This window comes from Brachycentrus maculatus, unplaced genomic scaffold (assembly GCF_059751285.1).
Source record: "Brachycentrus maculatus isolate JH-2025_06_01 unplaced genomic scaffold, ASM5975128v1 h1tg000390l, whole genome shotgun sequence".
In the NCBI taxonomy this organism is placed as follows: Eukaryota; Metazoa; Arthropoda; class Insecta; order Trichoptera; family Brachycentridae; genus Brachycentrus; species Brachycentrus maculatus.
In genome coordinates, this window is record NW_028281139.1 from 42,183 (window position 1) to 65,335 (window position 23,153).

General features: G+C 29.6%; 1 protein-coding gene across 1 annotated transcript in view; it reads right to left on the minus strand.

Moving 5' to 3' along the window:
* The window catches only part of LOC148303029 (cell adhesion molecule 2-like), a gene marked incomplete at its 3' end in the record, with an annotated part of 46,564 nt that extends 23,611 nt beyond the window's left edge, over positions 1-22,953 (minus strand). Inside the window, exon 1 of the mRNA XM_088270680.1 lies at positions 22,591-22,953. Coding sequence (XP_088126806.1) covers positions 22,591-22,669 — 79 coding nt within the window. The remainder of the gene's footprint in view (positions 1-22,590) is intronic.
* Positions 22,954-23,153: the final 200 nt, after the last annotated feature.

The window sequence follows — 23,153 nt, forward strand, 5'->3', positions numbered from 1 at the left end:
TTCATCAATAACACTCTCTTTATCATTCATAATCATTTATTTTAACTTTCATTAATATTTACTAAGCTAATAATTTAATGTCAAATCGCAATACCATACCATACACTGAAAGCGGTGCCCGAATCACCATAGGATGGGAATGAAGAGGGAAGATGGATAAGTGGTTTTTATTATGTAACTTATAATACTTGATTGGAGGCTTTCCAAAGTTTGACGCATGTCGCATTAAAGTGTCAAGTGTCACTTCTCTTCTCTTGATATTTCAAGCATTTCAAAGTTTCGTTCATCTCGCGGATTAGATAAATTTGTCGTTTTATTTTTAACAAAATTTGTGTGATGTTTTAAATAAATTTAAAACCAGAAAAAAACATGTTTTTTTAAAGTTGATTTGGGAGACGCCTTTTGATAAAATCTATCCATATTTTATTTGAATATAATTGAATATATTACAAATCGTATAAAATAACTAAAAATTTTCCTAATGTATCATAACACAATAGATTTTTATGTTCAATGAAATTAACCAAGTAAATTTTTGATAATATAATAAACGAAAACATTTATTCAACTTCCTTTAGGGGTTTATATGTAGCTTACTAACTCGCATTCGTTCAATATGGTATTTTTAGAATTTATAGAAATAAATTACAAATCACATACCAGTAACGAATAACGAAATCAATACTTAGCTATTATCAAAACGTACGGCCATAATTTCAAGAATACATATATATATATATATATATATATATATATATATATATATATATATATATATATATATATATATATATATATATATATATATATATATATATATATATATATATATATATATATATATATATATATATAGTATATATACATATATATATATATATATTATATATATATATATATATATATATATATATATATATATATATATATATATATATATATATATATATATATATATATATATATATATATATATACATATATATTCTTTTAATATGAATGTTTCTTGGTAATTACTAAAATTTATAAAAATCGTGATTTTCGGTGCCAAAGTTAAGAGTTTAACTCTTAAGGCGTTGAGGATGAAAAGGGGGTAAAAGCTTATTTTTGTTTTTGATCTGTGGGACCATGGATAATAAGCTGTAGTCATAAACATAAAAATGACATGTATTGCAAACGAACTTATCAAAACAAGTGTCACAACATATTTTAATAAATCTGAGTATTTACCATGTAAATTGAAATAAAAATCTTATATGTACAGTTTTTTTTATAAAATGCAAGTTATATTTAAATCAGTCATTTTAAAAATCAGATAAAAAAGAAAGATAAAGGGGTTTACATGCATTTTTAATAAATTGTTAATAAAAATACTCGTTTTTTACCCCTTGAGAATTTTATTGATTTTTTAATCAATTTCGTAAGCAAGGTACTTCCATCTAGAGGTTTGAATATAAACTGTGTTTCAAATGTTTGAACTAAAAAAAAATTAAAACAAAATTTACAGTTCTTACTAACTAACAATCACGCTGCTTTCCCACAGGAGTAAAATGACACAGCATTCTGTTTTTGAAAATAATTTTCGCCTTTTCAACATCCATGCATCTCCTTAAATTGATGGATAGCGTTGTCCAGAAAAGAGCCAGAAAATATTAAAAACATCTAATTGAATTGACAGAATTTAATGTTTTATGAATTCCGAACCATCCCTTTTAAGGGTTGAGATCCAGAAAAAGTTTTAAACCTTAACCTAGAAGTTTAGACCAATATCATTTTAGAAACAAGTTTACAAAGCTTCAAAACTTTTTAGTTACAGTAAAATAAGCTTATTTCAAAATTACACAGATTTGTGGCGGTATCCTGTAAAAAATGAAGCTTTAAAGCTTGACCCTGGAAGGTTGAGTTCCCAAAAAATAGATTAATCATATTGACATCTCAACATAGATGAAGAAGAATGTGGATGTCTGGGTTATTACAGATTGGATTGATAACACCACTCAAAGTTTTGGAAATATGAGATGTTTAAATGTGAAAATAGCATCTATGTGGAGAAACCCAGATTTATAAACAAGTTTTTGGATACACTTAAAATGTTGTGTCTTCTAATTCGAATTCATTCCTAATTTTATTTATTTTTTACTATACCCTATTTGGAGTTATATTTATGAAGAATTATGAAGAAAAATATGGTAATCTGGGCATGTACTAGGCGTACGACCGTCATATGCTTGGTGAAGTGATTCCTTAACATACGTTATATTCACCAATTATGCCTATAATTATACCAGTGAATGTTACACGATATGGTGAATGATGTCGTAAACTATGCAAATGACCAGACTTCCATATTCTTATATTATGAATATTGAAATCATTAACTTTGTGGATCATTGTAATATGTTTTGGAGAAATAAAAGATTTTATTTTTGATCTACTCATATTTTTACTAAAAAACCAACGAGTTTCGGCAACAACCTGTTGCCCTCTTCAGAGTTTGTTTGGTCATATTTATGACTTTGTTTGGTTTGACCTGTGTTTGGTTTTTACTAAAAATGTGAGTGGATAAAAAAATAAACTATTTTATTTCTCCAAAATATATTCCATATTCTTCTTCATCCGTGTTGAGATATCAAAAAATCATGTTTTAATGGTGTTTAACGAACATTAGATATTCGTCATTCATTTAGTTACAGAAAAACGAGGATGTGAGTTGATTAAAAGTAGAGTATGAATAAAGCATGATGCTGTTACTACAATCGAGTACAGGTTATTCGCAAAATGTCGAAGCATGCACAGACCTGGGCTTCTCTCAACCTTTCCGCACTCAGAATTCCCAATCATGACGGAAATTGGATTTCATACACACATCGCTGTACATTGTACTACACCGTGCGCGGTATAATCTGACTTGCCCGGTTTTAGGGATGCTGAATTGAAAATATAACAATGCCCAATTGATTAATATTGGATTTAAGAGTTTTAGCCCGACCGCCATGTGTAAATATGTCCTAATTGAAATGTACCTTTTGTAATGCGTTATTCGTTTACAACATTTCATTTATATACACATATACATAAGCATATACATATATATATATATATATATATATATATATATATATATATATATATATATATATATATATATATATATATATATATATATATATATATATATATATATATATATATATATATATATATATATATATATATATATATATATATATATATATATATATATATATATATATATATATATATATATATATATATATATATATATATATATATATATATATATATATATATATATATATAAATATTTTATAACCCTTATCCGCACCTAATGGTGCATAAGGCACTGCATGAAGAAGACCGAGGAAAACCTGGCACAATCAGGTATGTCAAATACTTAAAAGCGGCCGGGTCAGGAGTCGTAATAATCGTCGGGTATGTATGAGGAGATGAATGTAGAAGAGGCGAAGAATGTTTGCAAGGACAGAGTGGTATGGCGTTTGATTCTCTCTGCCTACCCCTGCGGGGAAGCGGCGCGATGGTAAGTTAGTTAGTTAGTTAAAAATAAATTAATAATTCTCTTCGCACGCCACTGTGTACCCTGGACTGGAACCTGAAGCGGAAGGCTGATCACCTTTCCTTCGTGTATTTTACGATCAAGAGAGAACACTGCTTCTATACGATGCAGTGCCCTATGCACCATTAGATGCGAATAAGGGTTAAAAGAAGACTACTACTACTACTGTTACATCAACCAGTGTTTGATATTGTCTTAATAAGACGAAACGCGTCACATATCATATATGTAAATAAAAGTAGAATTCAATCCAATAACCGTGTTTAATTTTGGATATATTACCCAACAATTCAATATGGAACTCTACCAACTGTCTGCAGTTACAATTAATCATGTTTTTCTTTGAAAATTAAAACATAAATGCTGAAATAGTACGAGAATAAACATAATACATTAGGGAAATGCGACAGAAACAATTTTGTGTGTGTTTTTTTATTCATTTGTGTGCTTCCAGTACACTTTACTCTTAATACGTGGTTTAAGAGATTGGTTTCTGTCTGATATTTAATTTGAAATGTTACTCTAAACCATCACCTTGTACAGGGGTCGGCAACATGTGGCACTAAAAGCAATTTTTGTGGCTCTTTCTTTGTCAAATCAAATTAACATTATCTATAGAAATTTCGATTTAAAAAAAAAATATTATGTGCATATTCATTTTTAGTTCGGTTACGTAGGAAGGGAAGGGACCATTAAACCACATATGAGCCTTTCATAAATCCTTTCTCTTCTTAAAAATGTAAACATTTAAAAGAAAACAACCTTTGAAAAACCACACTGAACGCATGTATGACTAGATGTTTGGATGTGAAGGAAGCTAGGTATGTCAGGACAGAAAAGTGTGGCGTTCCATCCTATCTGTCTATCCTTGCATGGAAAAGGCGTGATGGTAGTAACAGTATTGTAGAGAAACATAAATGGTACGACGTAGTATTGATGCTTTTAAAACAGTAGTATTATTTAAGGATGTCCTAAATCAATAAAACATTTAATTTCAGGACCGTACATATAAAATAAATACGGATTGAAAATGAAGTTAAATGAAATTTCCATCGATGGGACGATAACTCTCCATGTAGCGAGGATCGATGGAATGTTCGCAATTAATGTTTACAAATTTCCTCCAAGATGCTGGGGTCTTTCAAACAGATTAAACGTTTTCTGAAATTTCCAGGACTTCCTTGATTAAGGATTTGGTTACGCACTGAAATTAATCGCCGGATGCTTCGGCCCATTTTATGCCCGATCATAAAACTTTCTCCCAAGTTACATCTTAAAATCCTAACAGGTTTTGCAAATGGATTGCTAGATTATGTCGCGGAATTATCCATACTAACTTTTGAAACAAAATTCAATCGAATACTAAATTTTGTCCTGTAAATATTTATTTTGTGAAATTTATAAAAAGATCGATCTGCCAAACTAATTTAGATTGAAAACTTTTTTAAATAAATAGCATTGTGAATTTTGTTAACAAATGCATTAACACCATAAATATGACAAAAATAAATGCAGAGAAGCTTAAGTGCACACAGTAATCCATGGAAAGATCCATGCTTAATGCAGTCGAAACGCGATCTCTCAAACGAATGTTTGGTAAAACGATTTATTATAGATGTTCGTATGGTGATATAAGGACAGAATATAAGGCTGAGATTAAATATGAGTAAAATTAAGAAAGGTGTGTCGAGATGGTTTGGGTATGTGTAAATCGAATGAGCGAAGAAATAATAATAAAACAAATTTATTGAGCAAACATTTATTGAAAATAGTAGCAGAGGAAGATCAAATAATTTTGGCATGATTGAGTATTTCTAATATTTGGGCGTGGTCAAGTCAGGAGAGGAAATAATCGACAGGTATGTATGAGGAGATGCATGAATGTGAAAGAGGCAAAGATTGTTTGCAAATATAGATTAGTGTAGCATTCTATTCTCTCTGTCCAACCCAGCGGGAAAGCGGCGTTATATTTTGTTTGCTCATATTTTTTAATATTTTTTATTACGTTTATCATCCGAACAAATATCGGAGAAAATACACAGTCGTTTTTTGCAACGCAAAACTTTATTATTTCTACATTTGAATTCCAAAAAAATATTCATTTTACAATCAGACAAAAAAAATCACAGATTATTTGATAAAATTTATTTATTTCCCAGAATTGCCTGAGGGTAGTTTTTGACAGTTTAAATAATATATTTGAGAGTCTAAACTCCTTTTTTCATATTTAAAGGAATATTAAAAACGAAATAGCCTTGAGCGAATTTCTGCGAGAGAGAGAGAGAGAGAGAGATAGAACGCTACCGAATAATAAAAATCTCTTCTCCGAGCGGATACAATAAGTGAATATTATTTGAGTAAAAACGTGAAACACGGTAACAAAAAATATTATGTCAAAAAAATTATTATTATCGAGATTCACCTTGTCAAATGATTTGCTTTTGTAGGTACAACGGACTGCATAAAAATTAAATTATAAAATCAATAAACTGTGCTTTAATATATGTGTCACCTACTTTCAAAATCCGCCAGATCCATGTAAGTCGATTTTCAAAAAAATGCAAAATTCTTTGGGTAACATTTATGTTTGAAAGATTTGTCTATGTTTAAATAAAATATTATGAAATAGAGAATTTTATTTTTTTTAAAGATTTTTTTCACTGACATATTCCAGATATCGATATGGTCCGCGAAATCATTGCCGAGGTTTTGCATTCGGTGTATAGGAGCATTGAATCCAGACAGTGTCCGGCTGTTATTACAATAAAATATACGACGGTATCTCGTGTTTCTGGTTGGAGCGTAAATATTTATCATTTGCAATAACAAGGGACTGTCTAAATTATTATTAAAAATTTGTTATTTTATAAATAAGTATTGCAAAATGTACCCTCAGCATTGGAGAATTCAGTTAAAGCACATTATAGTAAATTGTAATTTAAAAAATGATGAAAAATATAAAAAAAAATTTTTTTTTTGCTGAGAAATGTTTTATACTCTTATATGTAAAAAAAGTGATAACTGTATCATACTTATGAGACCCAAGTAGTGTGAAATATGAAAATGTAACGGAGTAATAAATTTAATTTAAGGAACGTAATTTCACGTGGTACAAGTCTGGCAGTATTTGACATACACCCCTTAAAAGTTTGGGCCCATTCATCGCCAAGGGAGTAGCTCCGAAAAACAAATAATACCTCGTAAGTGCTGAAGCATGTTAAAGAATAAACCTTTTTTTACATCTCTTTGCAAACCAAATCAAAAGGAGCCGAGATCAATATTTGAACAGCACATAATCAAATAGGTAAGCTCTTTGTGAGGCAATTTCATTACTCCAAAAGTGTTAAATCGAATTAGGCAATACCACAGAGTACCACCATCGAGCTTTATGCCTACTCAAAGTTTGGTGAATAATCGTAATTTAGAATTTATTCTGTAACAAATGGAGATATAGCACATATAGAAATGGGGTTCATTGTTATCCCTCTTGTTTAAAACCATTGTGGGGTTTCTTTGTTTTATATGTTTATAAGTTTCATTCGAATGTAACGCGGCCTTAATACGGGACTGGTACGAAAGGGTTCTGTTCGTATTGAATAAAAATATAAAATCATTGATTACTTAAGTTTAAGTTTTACCTAGACGATATTTTACAATTTCATTAACTGATTCGGCAGTTACTTTGTGGTAAAATCCATCAATCTTTTTTTTAAGGTTTTATAAGATTTTAGTTTAGCACTGACATTTCTTGGTGGAATTGTGTTTTAAAGAATAAAATAACAACTTTGTCATTTTTTCCACATGAATTATATCAAATCATGCATTAAACTTTTACCATAACATACATGTAATTATTATTATGATGCAATACTTAAACTCATTCAATTTAAATAAATTTTGTTTGAAAAATTTAAATAAAATCAAAGTTTTTAACTCCTACCTTGTTGTGTATATGACTTGAATTTTGTCTAGCCTCAAACCAGTCTGATGATGTCGGTTACGACAAACCCGGTTGCTTGCCAAATAAAATTCATGTGGAAAAAATTAAAAAGTTGTTATTCTATTCTATTAAAAGTTTTACTTAGTAAATACGACTATTTCTTAAAATGTATTGTGACAAGTGTTTCGATGAATTGAATGTCATTTTTATGTTCAATAGAGTGTTGTAAATGATGTGGAATGCATTGAAACACGTGTCAAAATAGATTTTGAGAAATAGTGAAATTTACTTAATATGGATAACTTAAATGTAAAATGGATCTTTCCTAATTTGGAAGGTTATTTTAAGTTCAAAATTATATCCAGTCGAGACAAAACTTCTCAAAGTTTGCCAGTTTGCCAGTTGACCCTGCTTCAAAGCCTGCATCATACCTCTTACGTCTTATATGGCTGTGGAACAATCACTTTACCATATTTCGCTTTGAAGATAGGCGTCTGCAATGAATTTTAGGTATGAGGTGATATTACTTGGTTAGGAACATATAATAAAGCAGGGAACGGACGCAGCAATCCACGATCACGAGTGTTGCCAAGAAAAGGCAATTTTGGTCTCCAGGGCAGATTCCCAAACCTCGGGCCGCGGAGCAAATATATTGCCATATGGATCAAACCAATGGAAAGAAAGGGAAAAGCCCTATATCCAGCAGTGAAGGACAGAAGTCTCATAACGAAGAAAAAGAAGATGGATCGAACGGTAATAGGGTGTAAAAACTATTTTCGAGACAACATTTTTGCAGTTTTCAGGATTTAATATTCAATAATAATTGGATAACCAGCCTATGACGGGACGTATGGCCCATCATATGCTGGTTAATTGATCACTCTATACACGTGTAACATTTACCATTTTGCCCATGATTGACAGAAACATAATTATATTTTTGTATCTCTTACATATATCCTAAATATTATGTTTGTGTCCGCGGCTGTAACTGTGGTTGATTTAAGAATGTTTTTATTAAGCAGAGACTCTTTTATTTAAATGTATCCAAGACATAAACCGGATTAATTTATATATTAGGAGATTGTTTCACATTTTCAATAAATTTTCAATAACTTAGTTTAAAAAAATTGCTTAGCAAGAGCAGATCTGTCAGGAAGCCTTGATGCTTCTGTATCAGATCTGGGCATGCGGTGGGACAGCGTTCAATAAAATATACTAGGAGATGCCCGAAAACATGATTTTACGCATATTTATTACATACATAAACTCGTATATGTAATAAGGTCTGCAAATACCCAAACTTCATTAATCTTCATATTATTTTTTGACATCTCATCAAAGATGAATAAGAATATGGAAGTCTGGGCATTTACAGGGCTGACGACCATCATAGGCTGGTTGAAGTGATCACTCTACACTCGTATAACATTCACCAATTCTATCCATTATTGACAACCACACTACTAAAATTCTTGGAAGTTCTATAAGTATATATGAACCAATTTTGAAACATCATTCTTGAATCACTAGAACTTCACTAGAGACATCTATTGGCGAGATGAAGTATTTATCTTAATTTAAATAAAATATCATTTATATTGAGATATCAAAAGTATAGAAATTACTCACAAAAAAACAGATTTGTGAACAAAGATTTTTACACACCCAAAATGAAGTAATAAATTAAAACACTCTAAAATATGAACAGTCAACTTCCCCGTCAGCGGGCCTCGGTAAAATTACCACCACTTTGACCTGTTCGCGGCGATAAAAAGGTTGACGACCACTGATCTAGGTCATGTACTTCGCATGCCTCTCGAGGGAATTAATCAAGATTACCTCTTTTACAAGGCATCAGGTTCCTGCTACACATGACGTCTACTTTTGACAATTCGTAGGACAATTCTCCTAACAGCTGGGGGGAAAACCGGATAACTGACAAACTAAAGGAAGACCAGGGCGTCGACTAAATACGAAATTTAGCCAAGAATTTAATGACAAAAAACATTAACATCTTTTCAAAATATACAACAATATCAGACAAAATAGGCATATATAAATTTAAATGAGACTGTGGAAGTCCTTACATCAATATGACTTACAGGTATTTTTTTTCTGTATATATAATGAATATGTAGATGTATGTATATGTATATATATATGTGTGTATGTATGCGTATGTATATGTATGTATGTATATTTATAAATATTTTTTTAAACTTCTTACCTAGAAAAAAAATTCTTTAACCACCCTTATTAATTCCTCTCCTTTCCTTCTCCTTCTTGCTAAATCTATTACTTTATATGATACCCTTTTTTGTTTTTTGTTTAATCTCTGAATGTTTTTTAATAGTTTTACAACATAAATGTGGAATTGTTTAATTGTTTTTTTTTAACGTAACTATTTTTTTTAATGTAATGTTATATTTATTATTGTTAATGTAACTATTGTTAAATATATTTTTTTTATATGTAAGCTGTACAATTCTCGAATAAATAAAAAAAATAATAAAAAAAATGTAAAACGTATGTATTAATTTTGAATCAAACACAGATTTTTTGAGTCTACTAAGTAGTAGACTTAGTAGACTCCAAAAATCTGTGTTTGATTTAAAATTAATACATGAATTAAAATAGAGTTCTACAAATTAAACGCCAAATCAATAAATGTTTAACGTATATTGTCATCTGAACATAGATTAAGGGGAATATACAAGTCTGGGTATTTTAAGGGTAAATGACCTGTCTTGCTGGTTTAAGTGTTCACTTTAAACCTTTGTAATATTTACCATTCTACTCATGACTGAGAGCACACTACAAAATTTTTAAAAGACACTTATATGATCGTTTATCCTATAATTGACACGTTCTTCCATATTTGAGTTTTTTGCAGCATCTATGGTTGAGTTGTGTAAGCTTTTTATCCAGCAGAGAAAGAAAATATATATTTTATTTCCGAATCATTTTACATACTAGAAGACGCATGAAACATGATTTAAAACCTTCATTTTAAACAATTTGTTTTACCACTTATTTTAAAGAATATGTCGATCCAAGACAAATCTTTAGTTTATGTATTAATTTTAAATCAAACACAGTTTTTTTGAGTCTACTAATTTGTATTTTATTAACAAAAACACATAAAAATTAATATCAAAATATCTGTGTTTGATTTAAAATTGATACATAAATTAAAATGGAGTTCTACTAATTAAATGGCAAATCAAAAAATAAATCTTTAGTGTTCAAAAAATAGATTGAGGAATAGTGATATTAACCTGGTAAAACTTAAATTAAAAATGAAGAGATTTTACCAATTTTTCATTAATTGATTCGACATGACGGCCGAATCAATTAACGAAAAATTCAACTTATATTTTACTCCTATAATTGGGGATAATCCAGATTTTTTAACAAGTATTTGGACACACTAAAAATGTTGTAATTTTAGTTATATTATTTGGGACATCTTTTGATGAGATGTAAAGAAGCTTTTTACTAAGCAGAAACTTTTGTATTAGTATGTGATGTCCAAATCCTGGATATCAATCACACACATGAGAAACGCCAGAAAATACCATTTTCATTTTTATTATTTAAGCTTACAATTTGACCAGATAATTTATTTACAACATTTTGAGTGTGTCCAAATACTTGTTCACTAAATCTGGATTATCTCCAATTACAGGAGATATTTTTATATTATTTTCTGCTTAATAAAAAGCTTCTTTACATCTCACCAATAGATGTCTCTTGTGAAGTTCTAGTGATTCAAGAACAAGGTTTCTAAATTGGTTCATATATATTATTTGGGAATTTCGAAACTCAAACCAGCCGTATACCAAGTCGTATGACCCGTAAATACCCAAGCTTCTATATTCTTCTTCATCTTTGTCGAGATGTCAAAATGTAGAAAATAATTACTTAAAAATATATAATTTTGTTTGTCGGTAAATTAAACAGCAATTAAAAAATCATGAGCATTAAAATAATTTAGAAACCTTGGATTATTTTGCCTAAAATCTTATTCAAACATTTATGTATGTATATATGCAGTCTTTTGAATGTCCCGTTTTTATCGGATCACGTTTTCGAGTGTTTGCAGGAAGGTTCTAAAGAATATTTAATTCGTTCGCCTAATTTGCATACACAAGATAAAAGCCAAACAATTTTAAATATCAATAAAGGCGAAATTACGAATTCGCAGTTGACAAACTGCGACGGTTGTGTAAGTCTGAGCTTTCGGAAAGCTCCGGGGTGAATAGAAAAGGCCTCTTGTAACAATTCAGTCACGTGCGTATAACAGACATTGATACTGATGGGGCTTGAGACGTGCTCTCCTTAGCCGCGGAATATATCCGTAATAGCTAATATAATTGGGGCATGTCACGCAGAAACCATCTAACCAACATTTTTTTGTTGTTGATGGAAATTGCATTCATTATTTATCTTGCTTATTATATAAAAAGTAATAGATCATTAAAATCCAGTATTCGTTTATTTTCTCCAGATAACATTTTACGTAATTGGTTGTTTTCTCTAAACACCGCTTTTTAATTGAAAAAATAAATAATTCTTCGAAATAATTATATGGTTTTGAAAAGAAAAAAGTTATTGAAATGTAAGAAGTTGAATAAATTATAAAAATAAATTTTCTACATATATTCTGAAAAAACAAAAAAAGTAGCCAATATATCGTAGTCGTAAAGGAGAAAATGACTGCATTTTTTTACTAAAAAAATCATTGACTTTTTGATATATTGCTTGCTAATTATTGCCCTGAAAAAAAATACAAAGGATTTTAATCTTGGAATTATGATATATTGAAATGTTAAAAATTACTAACTGCATTGATTTTTATTTTATTGTCAAGCAAAAGTGACTAAATATTTCAATGTTCTAGAATTCAGTACATAAACCCTGATGATGACAAGGTTCTTGTCGAAACCTGTTGGATAAAATGTACCAATAAAAAGTGGTAAAAACAAAGTTGTTTTATTTTATAAAGTTTAAAAAAAATACTATTGATGAATTAGCATTCTCAAAAAGGAAAATTTGACAAATTGTGTGTTGGATGGTTTCTGTATAACACGGTCCAATTTACTATCATCGCTCTGCCATGAGCGATACGAGCATAACGACTTGACGGAATATTCAATCAAAAATTATTTTTCAGTGACTTGGGAAAAGCATGAAATAGCTTTTTTTACGGCGTAAAATATTACGACTTATCTGAAAACGACTGGGTTTTAAAAAACTACTTTCAATTATTAATTGCAAACCACCCCTTACATTATATATGAGAACGAAGCAAATATATGGAAGGTAAAAGAAGAATGAAAGTAGATGGCGCGCAGTCGAAACGCGATCTCTCAGTCGAATGTGCAGTAAAACGATGTACAATACAATTGATGTTCGATGAAATTGGCGTGATATATATTATGATTTATATTGGAAGCACTAACTTTGCGATTTTCTATTTTATAATTAAAATGTAACTTTGTTTTAAATTCAGTATAAATATTGTATTATAACTTAATTATAGTGTCTACCGGTTTCGAAGCTAACCGCTTCATTTTCAAGACTGGTTAGTATTAATCATTCTTGATGAAGAAGCGGTTAGCTTCGAAACTGGTAAACATTATAATTAAGAAAAATAAATTATTTATAGTGATTTTAAAACAAAGCTACATTTTAACTAAAATTATGATATATATTAATTATATCATTTCCACAATGGTCTCCACGCTCGGTTACCGTACTGGAAGTCCCGGGTTCGATTCCCAGGGGGAAGGTCAAATAAATATAAGTAATTTTTCACTGAAAAACTTATTCAATATTTCTCTGGACCTGGTACCTGAAGCGGAAGGTAGATCACATTTCCTTCATATGCTACGATCGAGTTAACACTACGTTTATATAATGCAGTGCCCTATGCACCATTGGGTGCGCGGATAAGGGTTTGATGAAAAAGTTAATTGTTAATGTTTATCACTTAATATTTTTGCAACACATTTTGTTTATAATTAAAATATAACTTTGTTTTAAAATCACTTTAAAATATAGTGATTTTAAAGCAAAGGTCTAATTTAATTATAAAAAGAAAAATCACAAAGTTATTTTCAAATATGAATAACATAATTTTTTAATTCATAAAAATTTATTGATTTTTTCATAAGAATTTTTATTATCTAGTTTCTTTCAAACTAAAACTAACTTCTTTCAAAGTTTAAGAAAAACATTTATTTATTTATTTCGTTGTATGTAGTGCTGATCGTGTTCAAAGCCACCAAATATTAAAGTGCTTTCATTTCACGGATGTTTCAATTTACACATTTCAGACGCGAAATAATATAAAAAGTGACTGGAATTTGTAACGAATTTCAACTTCACAGTTTTCCCAAAAGTGTGGAGGAGATCAAAATAGTTTAATCAACAATTTCAACCGATATGCCGGGGAAAAAAACACAATAGAAACCGGATCTATACGATCCACGTTTGCCTAAAGAAAATAATAAGGACTTCCCAAACTTGAATATGAAGACGCTAGAATCGTGTGACGGTGATGATCATACTACAAAAAATGATACAGAGAAAAACTGTTACTTTTTTGGCTTCTCGATAAAGATGGAATTCGTTTTTTTCTGAATTTAAACTTCTTAGGTGGATATTCGATTATCGATAATTGGATGAGAATTGGACGAGAATCGGTAGTGAAATTCCAAGGACGCGTCACGTTTATTAGGCGCATTTCGTTACATGAGAGAGAAGAAAGATATTACCACCTGTAAAAAGCTCGTCAGAGTGATCACTGAATACACGTCTAAAATTACTATTCTATCCATGATTGACAACCACACTACTCAAATTCAGATGTTATGTATATCTTTTGATAAAAAAATTATTTTACATGTAAGCTCTTGGCACCACCTATGGTTGACTTTTGAATTTTTTATGTAAATTATTGATTGTCGATAGTTGAGAATGAAATTTCAAGGATGCGTCACGTTTATAAGTTATATATTTTCACATGATAGAGAAAAAAGATATTACGTTGAGAGAAGGCAAAAGAGAGCTACTATATACAATTTGGGGTAACAGGAGTGATGCAGAGAGGATGGAACGCCACACTCCGTCCTGAAATATGATCCTAGCTTCCTTCACATCTATACATCTAGTCATACATGCCCTCTGATTACGCAGACTTTTGACACCACCAGAATTTAGGGTGTGACTGATTTGATCGTGTAAGTCTTTTTGGCCGGCCTAGTTCGCTCACATTAATCACACAATCTCGTTGAAAATTCTAAGAATCTGTACCGATGAAATGACACTTATCAAAGTACAGTTATTTCATTTCTGAAATAAAATACATTCGAAAAAATTCACTTTTACTGAATTTAAAAAAGGTTTTTTAAAATCTGTCACTTTTAAAAATTCAAAACATGCTCTCAGGTGTTTGCTGTATTGTCATAAATAATTTTCCTTTTTTTTAAAGAGAATAATATGTATGTACATGAATTAAATTTCCCAAACGATGAAGGAATCCCAAATATTGCTTATATTTGACTTAATAAAGTAAATTTCCCTATATTTCAGTTCATTCTCAATCTTTATTTAATTCATATTAATATCTTAATATAAATGAAGACTAATATAATAATATTGATAAATAAGTCTGGGTATTTACAAGGTTTACGACCTGTTGTAGACTGGTTCAAGTGATCACTTAATATTAATTTTATTTTATTTTTGAATGAAAAAAGAAAAATATTTGTGTTTTATTATTAACAAACAAACTTAAATTTCATACTTTTTCTGTGAGCCCAAGCGGCTCCTTTTTAGAAATAGGTATCAAATTGTGGTAGAGTGGGTTCGAACCGAGAATCTCTGACTCAAGAGTCCGCGAAACTAAACACGGGACCACAACCCGAGTACAATTTGAACAAATATTTATCTACTTTCATTAATATGTGAGCATTCTCGGCAATATCTGTGGTTGATTTTAGTAAGCTTTTTATTTTTCTAAAGCCCTTATTTTTGACGTATTCGAAATCTTCACCAAATTATTTTACAAACCGGGAGACGCGTGAAAATGTGTTTTTTTATGAAGCTTCAAATTTGACCAGTTATTTTACTTAAAACATTTTGAATGTGTCCAAATCCTTGTCCACAAATTTGGGTTCCCTCATCAGATTGTCGAAAATGTAAAAATAACTCTTAAGGGAGAAAGCCAGATCTGCGAACAAGTATTTGGACACATTCAAAATGCTGTGAATAAACTTTCTTTGATGACAATTGGTACATTTTTGTCCTTACTATATGTACTAATAATTGTTTGAATTTCTTTCATCCTTATGACATTTTTAAAATTGTTTTATATATTGTTTTAAATAAATTTTTGATTGAATGTCGGATTGGATATGTTCGCAAATTGATTTTAAAATATCAATTTGACGTAATTCACACAATGCTCGCGGGCCTAATTTCAAAAGCAGACATGTAATGAGTTTGAAATTGTAATCATCATTTCGATAATCTGACCAACAGGTAGTAATTTATTATAATTTCAATTATTTATGCTTTCCTAGAAGCCCAGATTTGTGAACAAGGACAGTGTAACCTCGATATAACGGACTAATTGGAGGAAAGGGTTGTCCGTTAAAGCCGAAAGTTTTATAAATTTCTTTTTAAAAATAAATCAAAAAACTTTTTTGCTATTAAATCCATAAATAATGTATTTAAATATAAATAAACAATACAAAATGCACACAACAAACTATTGATTGTCTTCGAAAACTCATCATTTCTGTTTGATTTCGACGCGCTTGCTTTCGGTAATCCTGATTTGAAAAAGGTATCAAGTTTTGTTTGCACTTTTGAAGTTTGCTTTTTTTTTTTAAAAATAATCAGCTTCATAAAATAACGGAAATGTTTTTAATATAGAGCTACATACAAAGACGTGAGACGTGATTATCATGGCCACTAAAAAATATTTACACGCGGTGACACTTGAATTAAAGCCTGTACGAGTACTACATAACATTAACGGGACGTTTTGATTTTTGTTATATTTGACCGGATTTTTGTCCGTTATATCCGAAGTTCGTTAAATAGAAGTCCGTTTTATCGAGGTTTTACTGTATTTGAATACACTCAAAATCTTGTGAAAAAAATAGCTGGTCGAATTATAAGCTTCATAAAAATTGTAAATCATATTTTCAGAGGTCTTCCAGTATGTAAAATAAAGATCTTACATACGTTTAATATAAGTAAAAAAGACCAAAAATTATAAATTAGGTATTTCAAATTGAGAAAAACGTTGTCATCAGATTCGTTTAATAAAAGCTCCTATGATAAAAAGACTAACAAGCTTTTATTCGCTCCTAATTATTACCTATTTCCTTTGACATTATCGAGGAAATTCAATTTCTTTTAGCTCTTTCAGCGAGTTATATATTAATATGTAACGTTCAGCAGGCGTCAAGGATTTTTTCAGAATATCAAGATCTTTAATTTAACAACAGTTTTTAAGAAAATTAAAATCAAATAATAAAGTAATTGAAAGTTTTATTGGAATCGTTTATTATATTTCTTTAAAATAAATTGTTAGATTTTATTATTATTCGTTGTACAAAAAGTTGCAGCCCTTACATTTTTTTGTATTGGATTGATACAAAAAATCTTGATTTAAAATGAATTTTGTATTAAGCACTTTTTAACAAAAAATTGAACCTACTCAAAATACTAAAAATAAAATAACTGTCTTAAAATAAGTAAAATAAAATGATATTTGTAAAATTATTAGAAGCAGTTATTTCGTAATGGTAGTTTTATTTGATTTTTAATTTTTTATAGCTCACAGATTCGTTCTGACCATACATACTGCATACTGTGGATGATCTGCACCTCTTACATAAGGCTTTTTGCCATAGTAATAATACCTTTCTGAGCAAAGCACAAATTAAAATCAACTCACTTTATGGAAACGTACAAAGAACTACCAGATCCAAAATACAAAAACATTTCAAAGAAAACCTTACTCATACCTCTTTTGGTCAAAATAATTTTTGATTATTACGCTATATGACGCTACATATATATAAATATATATATATATATATATATATATATATATATATATATATATATATATATATATATATATATAAATAAATATATATATATATATTTATATATTTATATATATATATATATATATATATATATATATATATATATATATATATATATATATATATATATATATATATATATATATATATATATATATATATATATATATATATATATATATATATATATATATATATATATATATATATATATATATATATATATATATATATATATATATATATATATATATATATATATATATATATATATAAACATATAATAAGCATCCTTTTGTACAATCACCGCACGTTACTGTGATAGCTTACGGTATTACAAAATATATATGAAAATCCTTTTATAATATGATATTCATAATACCAATGATGTCCTTGATTCTCGACGAAGAGAAGGTTTGATTATGGTGTCATCCCTTGAACATGTCTAAATAACCATCTTTCATCTATGGCAGGGCTGTCCAAACCAGATACAATCCTGGACCAATCCAAATATCTTTTAATAGATTGAAGGACAGCAGAAAAAGATAAACACATTAAAAAAATTACTAACATGGATACTTTTATTTTTATATAAAAGATTTTTTTTTACAATTTGCTCAATATGAACATAAATAAAATATGAATACAATATAATATAAATTTTAATATTATATTATATTAATATCACAAGGGATGGAAAAGTGGATAAGGATATTGAGAGAAGAGTGATTAACTTTAACCTAACTATGAGTATTTCAATGCTTTAGAACTAGTACATAAACCCTAAGGATGACAAGGTTCTTGTCAAAAGCGGTTGGCAAAAGTGTACCCTTAAAAGCGGTTAAAACAAAGTTGTTTTATTTTATAAAGTTTATGTACTTTTATTTATTTGTTATATTATGTTTTCAATAACACGTTGCTGTCCGCTCAAATATAAGCCGCGGGGCTTGCGTTGGACCGCCCTCACCTACGGCGGTTTTCCAAAACTCATACGCGCCCTTTTCATCAACCACTAACTATACACGCAAGATGGGTACAAAACACAAGACGAGGTTAGAAAACGGGTTTCGGTGAGCTCCAAAAATGAAATAAGAGAAGTTTTTACCGCGTGACTTGGAAATTAAAATTGTTATATATTACAGGCGTCTCTTCTTAAATACGTATCATTTTTATACGAGGGAAGATGGAAGTCTCAGCATCTCAGGAATGACGACCAGGCAACCGGTTAAAGTTATCACTTTAAGCATTATGTACCATTCACTATTTTAATATTAAATGAATAAAAACTTGACATAAAGATATTTTTATTTATTTAAACTTAATGAAATAAAACATTGCTCTTTTGGCCGTACACGCCTATGTAATTTCTTGGATGTTTTGTAGCACATTAAAAAACTTTGTAAAATAAAACATAGTTCAAGTTTAACCCTGATGTTGACAAGGTTCTTGTCGAAACTGATTAGAGAAAAAATGTACCAATAAAAAATTGGTTAAAAACAATTTTTTAAAATTTTATATAAAGAAATATTTTAAACTGTAAATAAACCACGAAAACAAAAAAATGTTTGTAATTTTCATTTACGTACATATATTGATACACACATACATATACACATTTCCTCTCGCATATAAATACAAAAACATATACAATTGAGTGCATAGAATTGTATAGCTGTATAAGGACCAACAGTCCATTTAAACTTCAAATTCGTTTGAAAATGGCATAACAAGGCGAAATAAATGTCACAAAATTTATTTTTATGTGTTTTTAAACCATAAAATACAATTAAGTAAACTCAAAAAATAAGTGTTTGATTTTAACATTTAAAATATAAATGTTTTTTGTATAGATTTTTTTTACTGACAATTTAGAAAAATCGGTTAAGTTAGATTTTAGAACACATCGCAGACACCTTATATGCTTCAAGAAGACTAATTCTGAAAAATCGTCGGCGAATCTTTCATATGAAGATTTATAGGAGAAGGATTTGGTAAGACAAATGGAGAACATCCCCTTTCGGTTGCGGAAGGGTGGAACGAGGGGATGAGAGTGATCGTGATAGATACCTGTTCCGCCGGAAACGTGAAAGGAAAATCTCCAGACGTTGTTTCTTAATAATTTTATCATTTATTTGTAACGCAATACCTCGTATCATGGACTCAAATGTTTAATTTCTATAGAGAATTTTTATCGTTTTAGAGATGTCTATTATAATTTTTTTACATGTATGAAGAAGAATATAGAATAATATTAATATCGTATTTTTTATATTCATTTATTTGTTAGAAAACCGAACAGAATATTTACAAAAAAAGGTTTTCACTTAAAAGTGATCTAAAAAAGCTGTCATGTACTTAAGCAAAATAAAAAAAAAAAAAATAAAACCCTTATCCGCACCCCAATAGTGCATAGGGCACCGTCTCATATAAACACAGTGTTATCTTGTTCGTTTACATATGAAGGAAAGGTGATCAGCCCTCCGCTTCAGGTACCAGTCCAGGGTAATATTAAATAAATATTACAGTGTAAAAATTAATAATAATAAAAAATAATAAAACCCTTATCTGCACCCCAATAGTGCATAGGGCACTGCCTCATATAAACACAGTGTTATCTTGATCGTTTACACATGAAGGAAAGGTGATCAGCCCTCCGCTTCAGGTACCAGTCCAGGGTAGTATTAAATAAATATTACAGTGTTAAAATCACTTATATTTATTTGACCCCCCCCTGGGAATCGAACCCGAGACCTCCAAAACGGTAGCCGAGAGTGCTGACCATTACACTACGGAGGCGGACAACTACTTAAGTATAACTTTATAATATTATAACTATATTAAATAATCAAATAGTCAAATATACATTACCAATATTTCTCTTAAAAGTTTTGAAAGAAACATTTTTGATGTCGATTTCATTAAGCACATCTCATCTCAAGAGTATGAAAGTCTGGGCATTTACGGGGCTTACGAACGTCAAAGGCTGGTTTAAGTGATCAATTTATATGCGTGTAGCATTCACTAATGATTGACAACCACACTACTCAAATTCTTGGAACTTCTATAAACATATTATTCAAATTTGAAACAAAGTGCTTGAATCACTAGAATTTCACTATTGTGAGATCGAAAAATTATATGAAGTAACTCATAATTGGAGATGATTCAGATTTGTGAACAAGTATTTGGACGCACTCAAAATGTTGTAAATGACAGGTGCCATGGCGTGGTTGGGTCGACGCTCGGTGCTTAGTGCAAAATAAATTCAAAAACGATTTATTTTCAACTGGTCTGGGTATTTGTGGTGTATTTTTTACATTTTCTTTCCCTATCCTTACTATCCTACTACCTCTGCAGGTATTTATTTTTTACATTTACCTCTGTAATTGTCTGCACAAGCCTCTTAAAATATTAAAAAAAAAACCACTAGGGGATCCAAAATAAATGATCTGAAAAAGTACTTTATGGAAGTATGTAGTGTTTAGAGATATTTTTTTTAAAATTTTGTTTTTACCTTTTGTTTTATATATTTTCTCATTTGTTATACTTTTTCATTTTTTATGTTTTCTCATTTAAAATATGCTTATTACCTTACGTTTTTCTCATTTATTTCTTTCAAATATGCTTCTAATGCCTATTTATTATACCTATTTATTGTTTTTATATTTTCCACGTATTTTCCATTATTTGTGTACCAGTCTTGTTAACCTCAATCCCATGTCCCAAAATGAGAAATATAAATTACTCGTCGGGAATATTATAAATATGACTTATGTATGTAATATGTTATGAAAAATAAATAAATTAATAAATAAATAAAATTTAGGCTTTGCGGGTTATTCATTTAAAAAAAATATTTATTAATTATATCGGTCACTGAATTATTGACTCTACGGATGAGATGTAAATTTTAAAGGCGTCTCAACTTGATATGAAATATTTATCAATCTTCCTTTTTTTATGAAAAAAGATGGAAGTCTAAATATTCCATGGTTTATAACCTGGCATTTGGCTGGTTAAATAGTAAAAATAGTTATCTCTCCATAGAAATCTACTTTTCTCGTGACCAAGAAGTGACCGAAAATTGTAATTAGAGAGGTATTTAAAAAAATAAATAAAGAACTCTGTCACCAAAACCGATGATTTTTTTGTGTAGGCACCCACTGTATTTAAGGTAAATTTAAGATAACACGAATAAATTGTATCTGATTATTATAATAAAACATGGAATAAATTTATTAGTAATGTGACCACAGAGTACGAATAAAAACCAAGATTTATTAAGTCTTATCGAATTTATATAAATCATGCGGCACGCTACATAAACACGAATGTCTCACATAAATAACTGATTTTAAAATAAATAAATTTTCATGAATAAATATGTAAATTGGAAAACATTATTTAAAAAAAAATTGTAATGAGTGACTGGTTTATTTTATTACAAATACATATGTTGAAAAATATATCGTAAAAATAGTGTAATAAGAAATAAAAACTGATGTAGACTGACTGTGGTATGATAATACGTCAAGGACTTGAAATACTTGCAAATGGACTGGCTAAGGAGTCGTAAAAATTGGCGGAGAAGGAACGTGAAAGAGGCGAAGAAAATTTATAAATTTGAATTGTGGTGATAAAAATTATGATGTAGCTTCTATTTTCTCTGATTACTCCCACGGGAAAGCTATGTGTTGGTTATTTAGTAATAAAAACAAATTATTTAATTAATTTATTAAGTGTTATCAAAACTAAAAATTTGTTGAATTCAGATCATTTTAAAATTAAGTCTCAAATCAAAGTCGTAGAAAAAAGTGTAAATTAGTTTTTATTATAATTATTTTTAAAATATATAGAAAATTTGTAAAAAGTGATATATTTATTGTATTATATATGAGAATGATATAAGCACTTACCTTGCATTAACACCAACAATAACGTGATAACAATTTTAAAGACGTGCATATTAACTTTTAATTTTGGTAATTCTTTCATTGCATCGAAAGAAAGACTTATTTTCCATTCAAAAGTTTTCAAAGTGTTCGCGAATCGACATCAAGTACGCTTAAAGTTTACAATTTTAAATTGGCACACGCACCCCGACTAACACACGTCCCGACTACACACGAAGCGCTAATGAAACTTTATTAGCTGGCATTAGGGTGGATTGACGACTCTTAGGCACGTGGGCTATCGAGAGACTGCGAGATCGCGACTCGACGCAGGATCACTACCGCCGCGACGCTGCGCCGAATGGACGTCGGGACGTTCGCACTCGAAAGCGGTCGCAGGCCGACTGAAACTGAAATACTGAAACACTGAAATACTGAAAACCCAGAGGGAAGGAGCACAGCGCATTTAAAAAATGGTAAAGCAATCGACACGCAGACGTAAACGCTAAATTCATATTTTTTCTCGTCTTGTGTCAGCATTACGATTTCGATGATTCTCCAAGTTGTGAGGGAAGCTATCTCTAGTC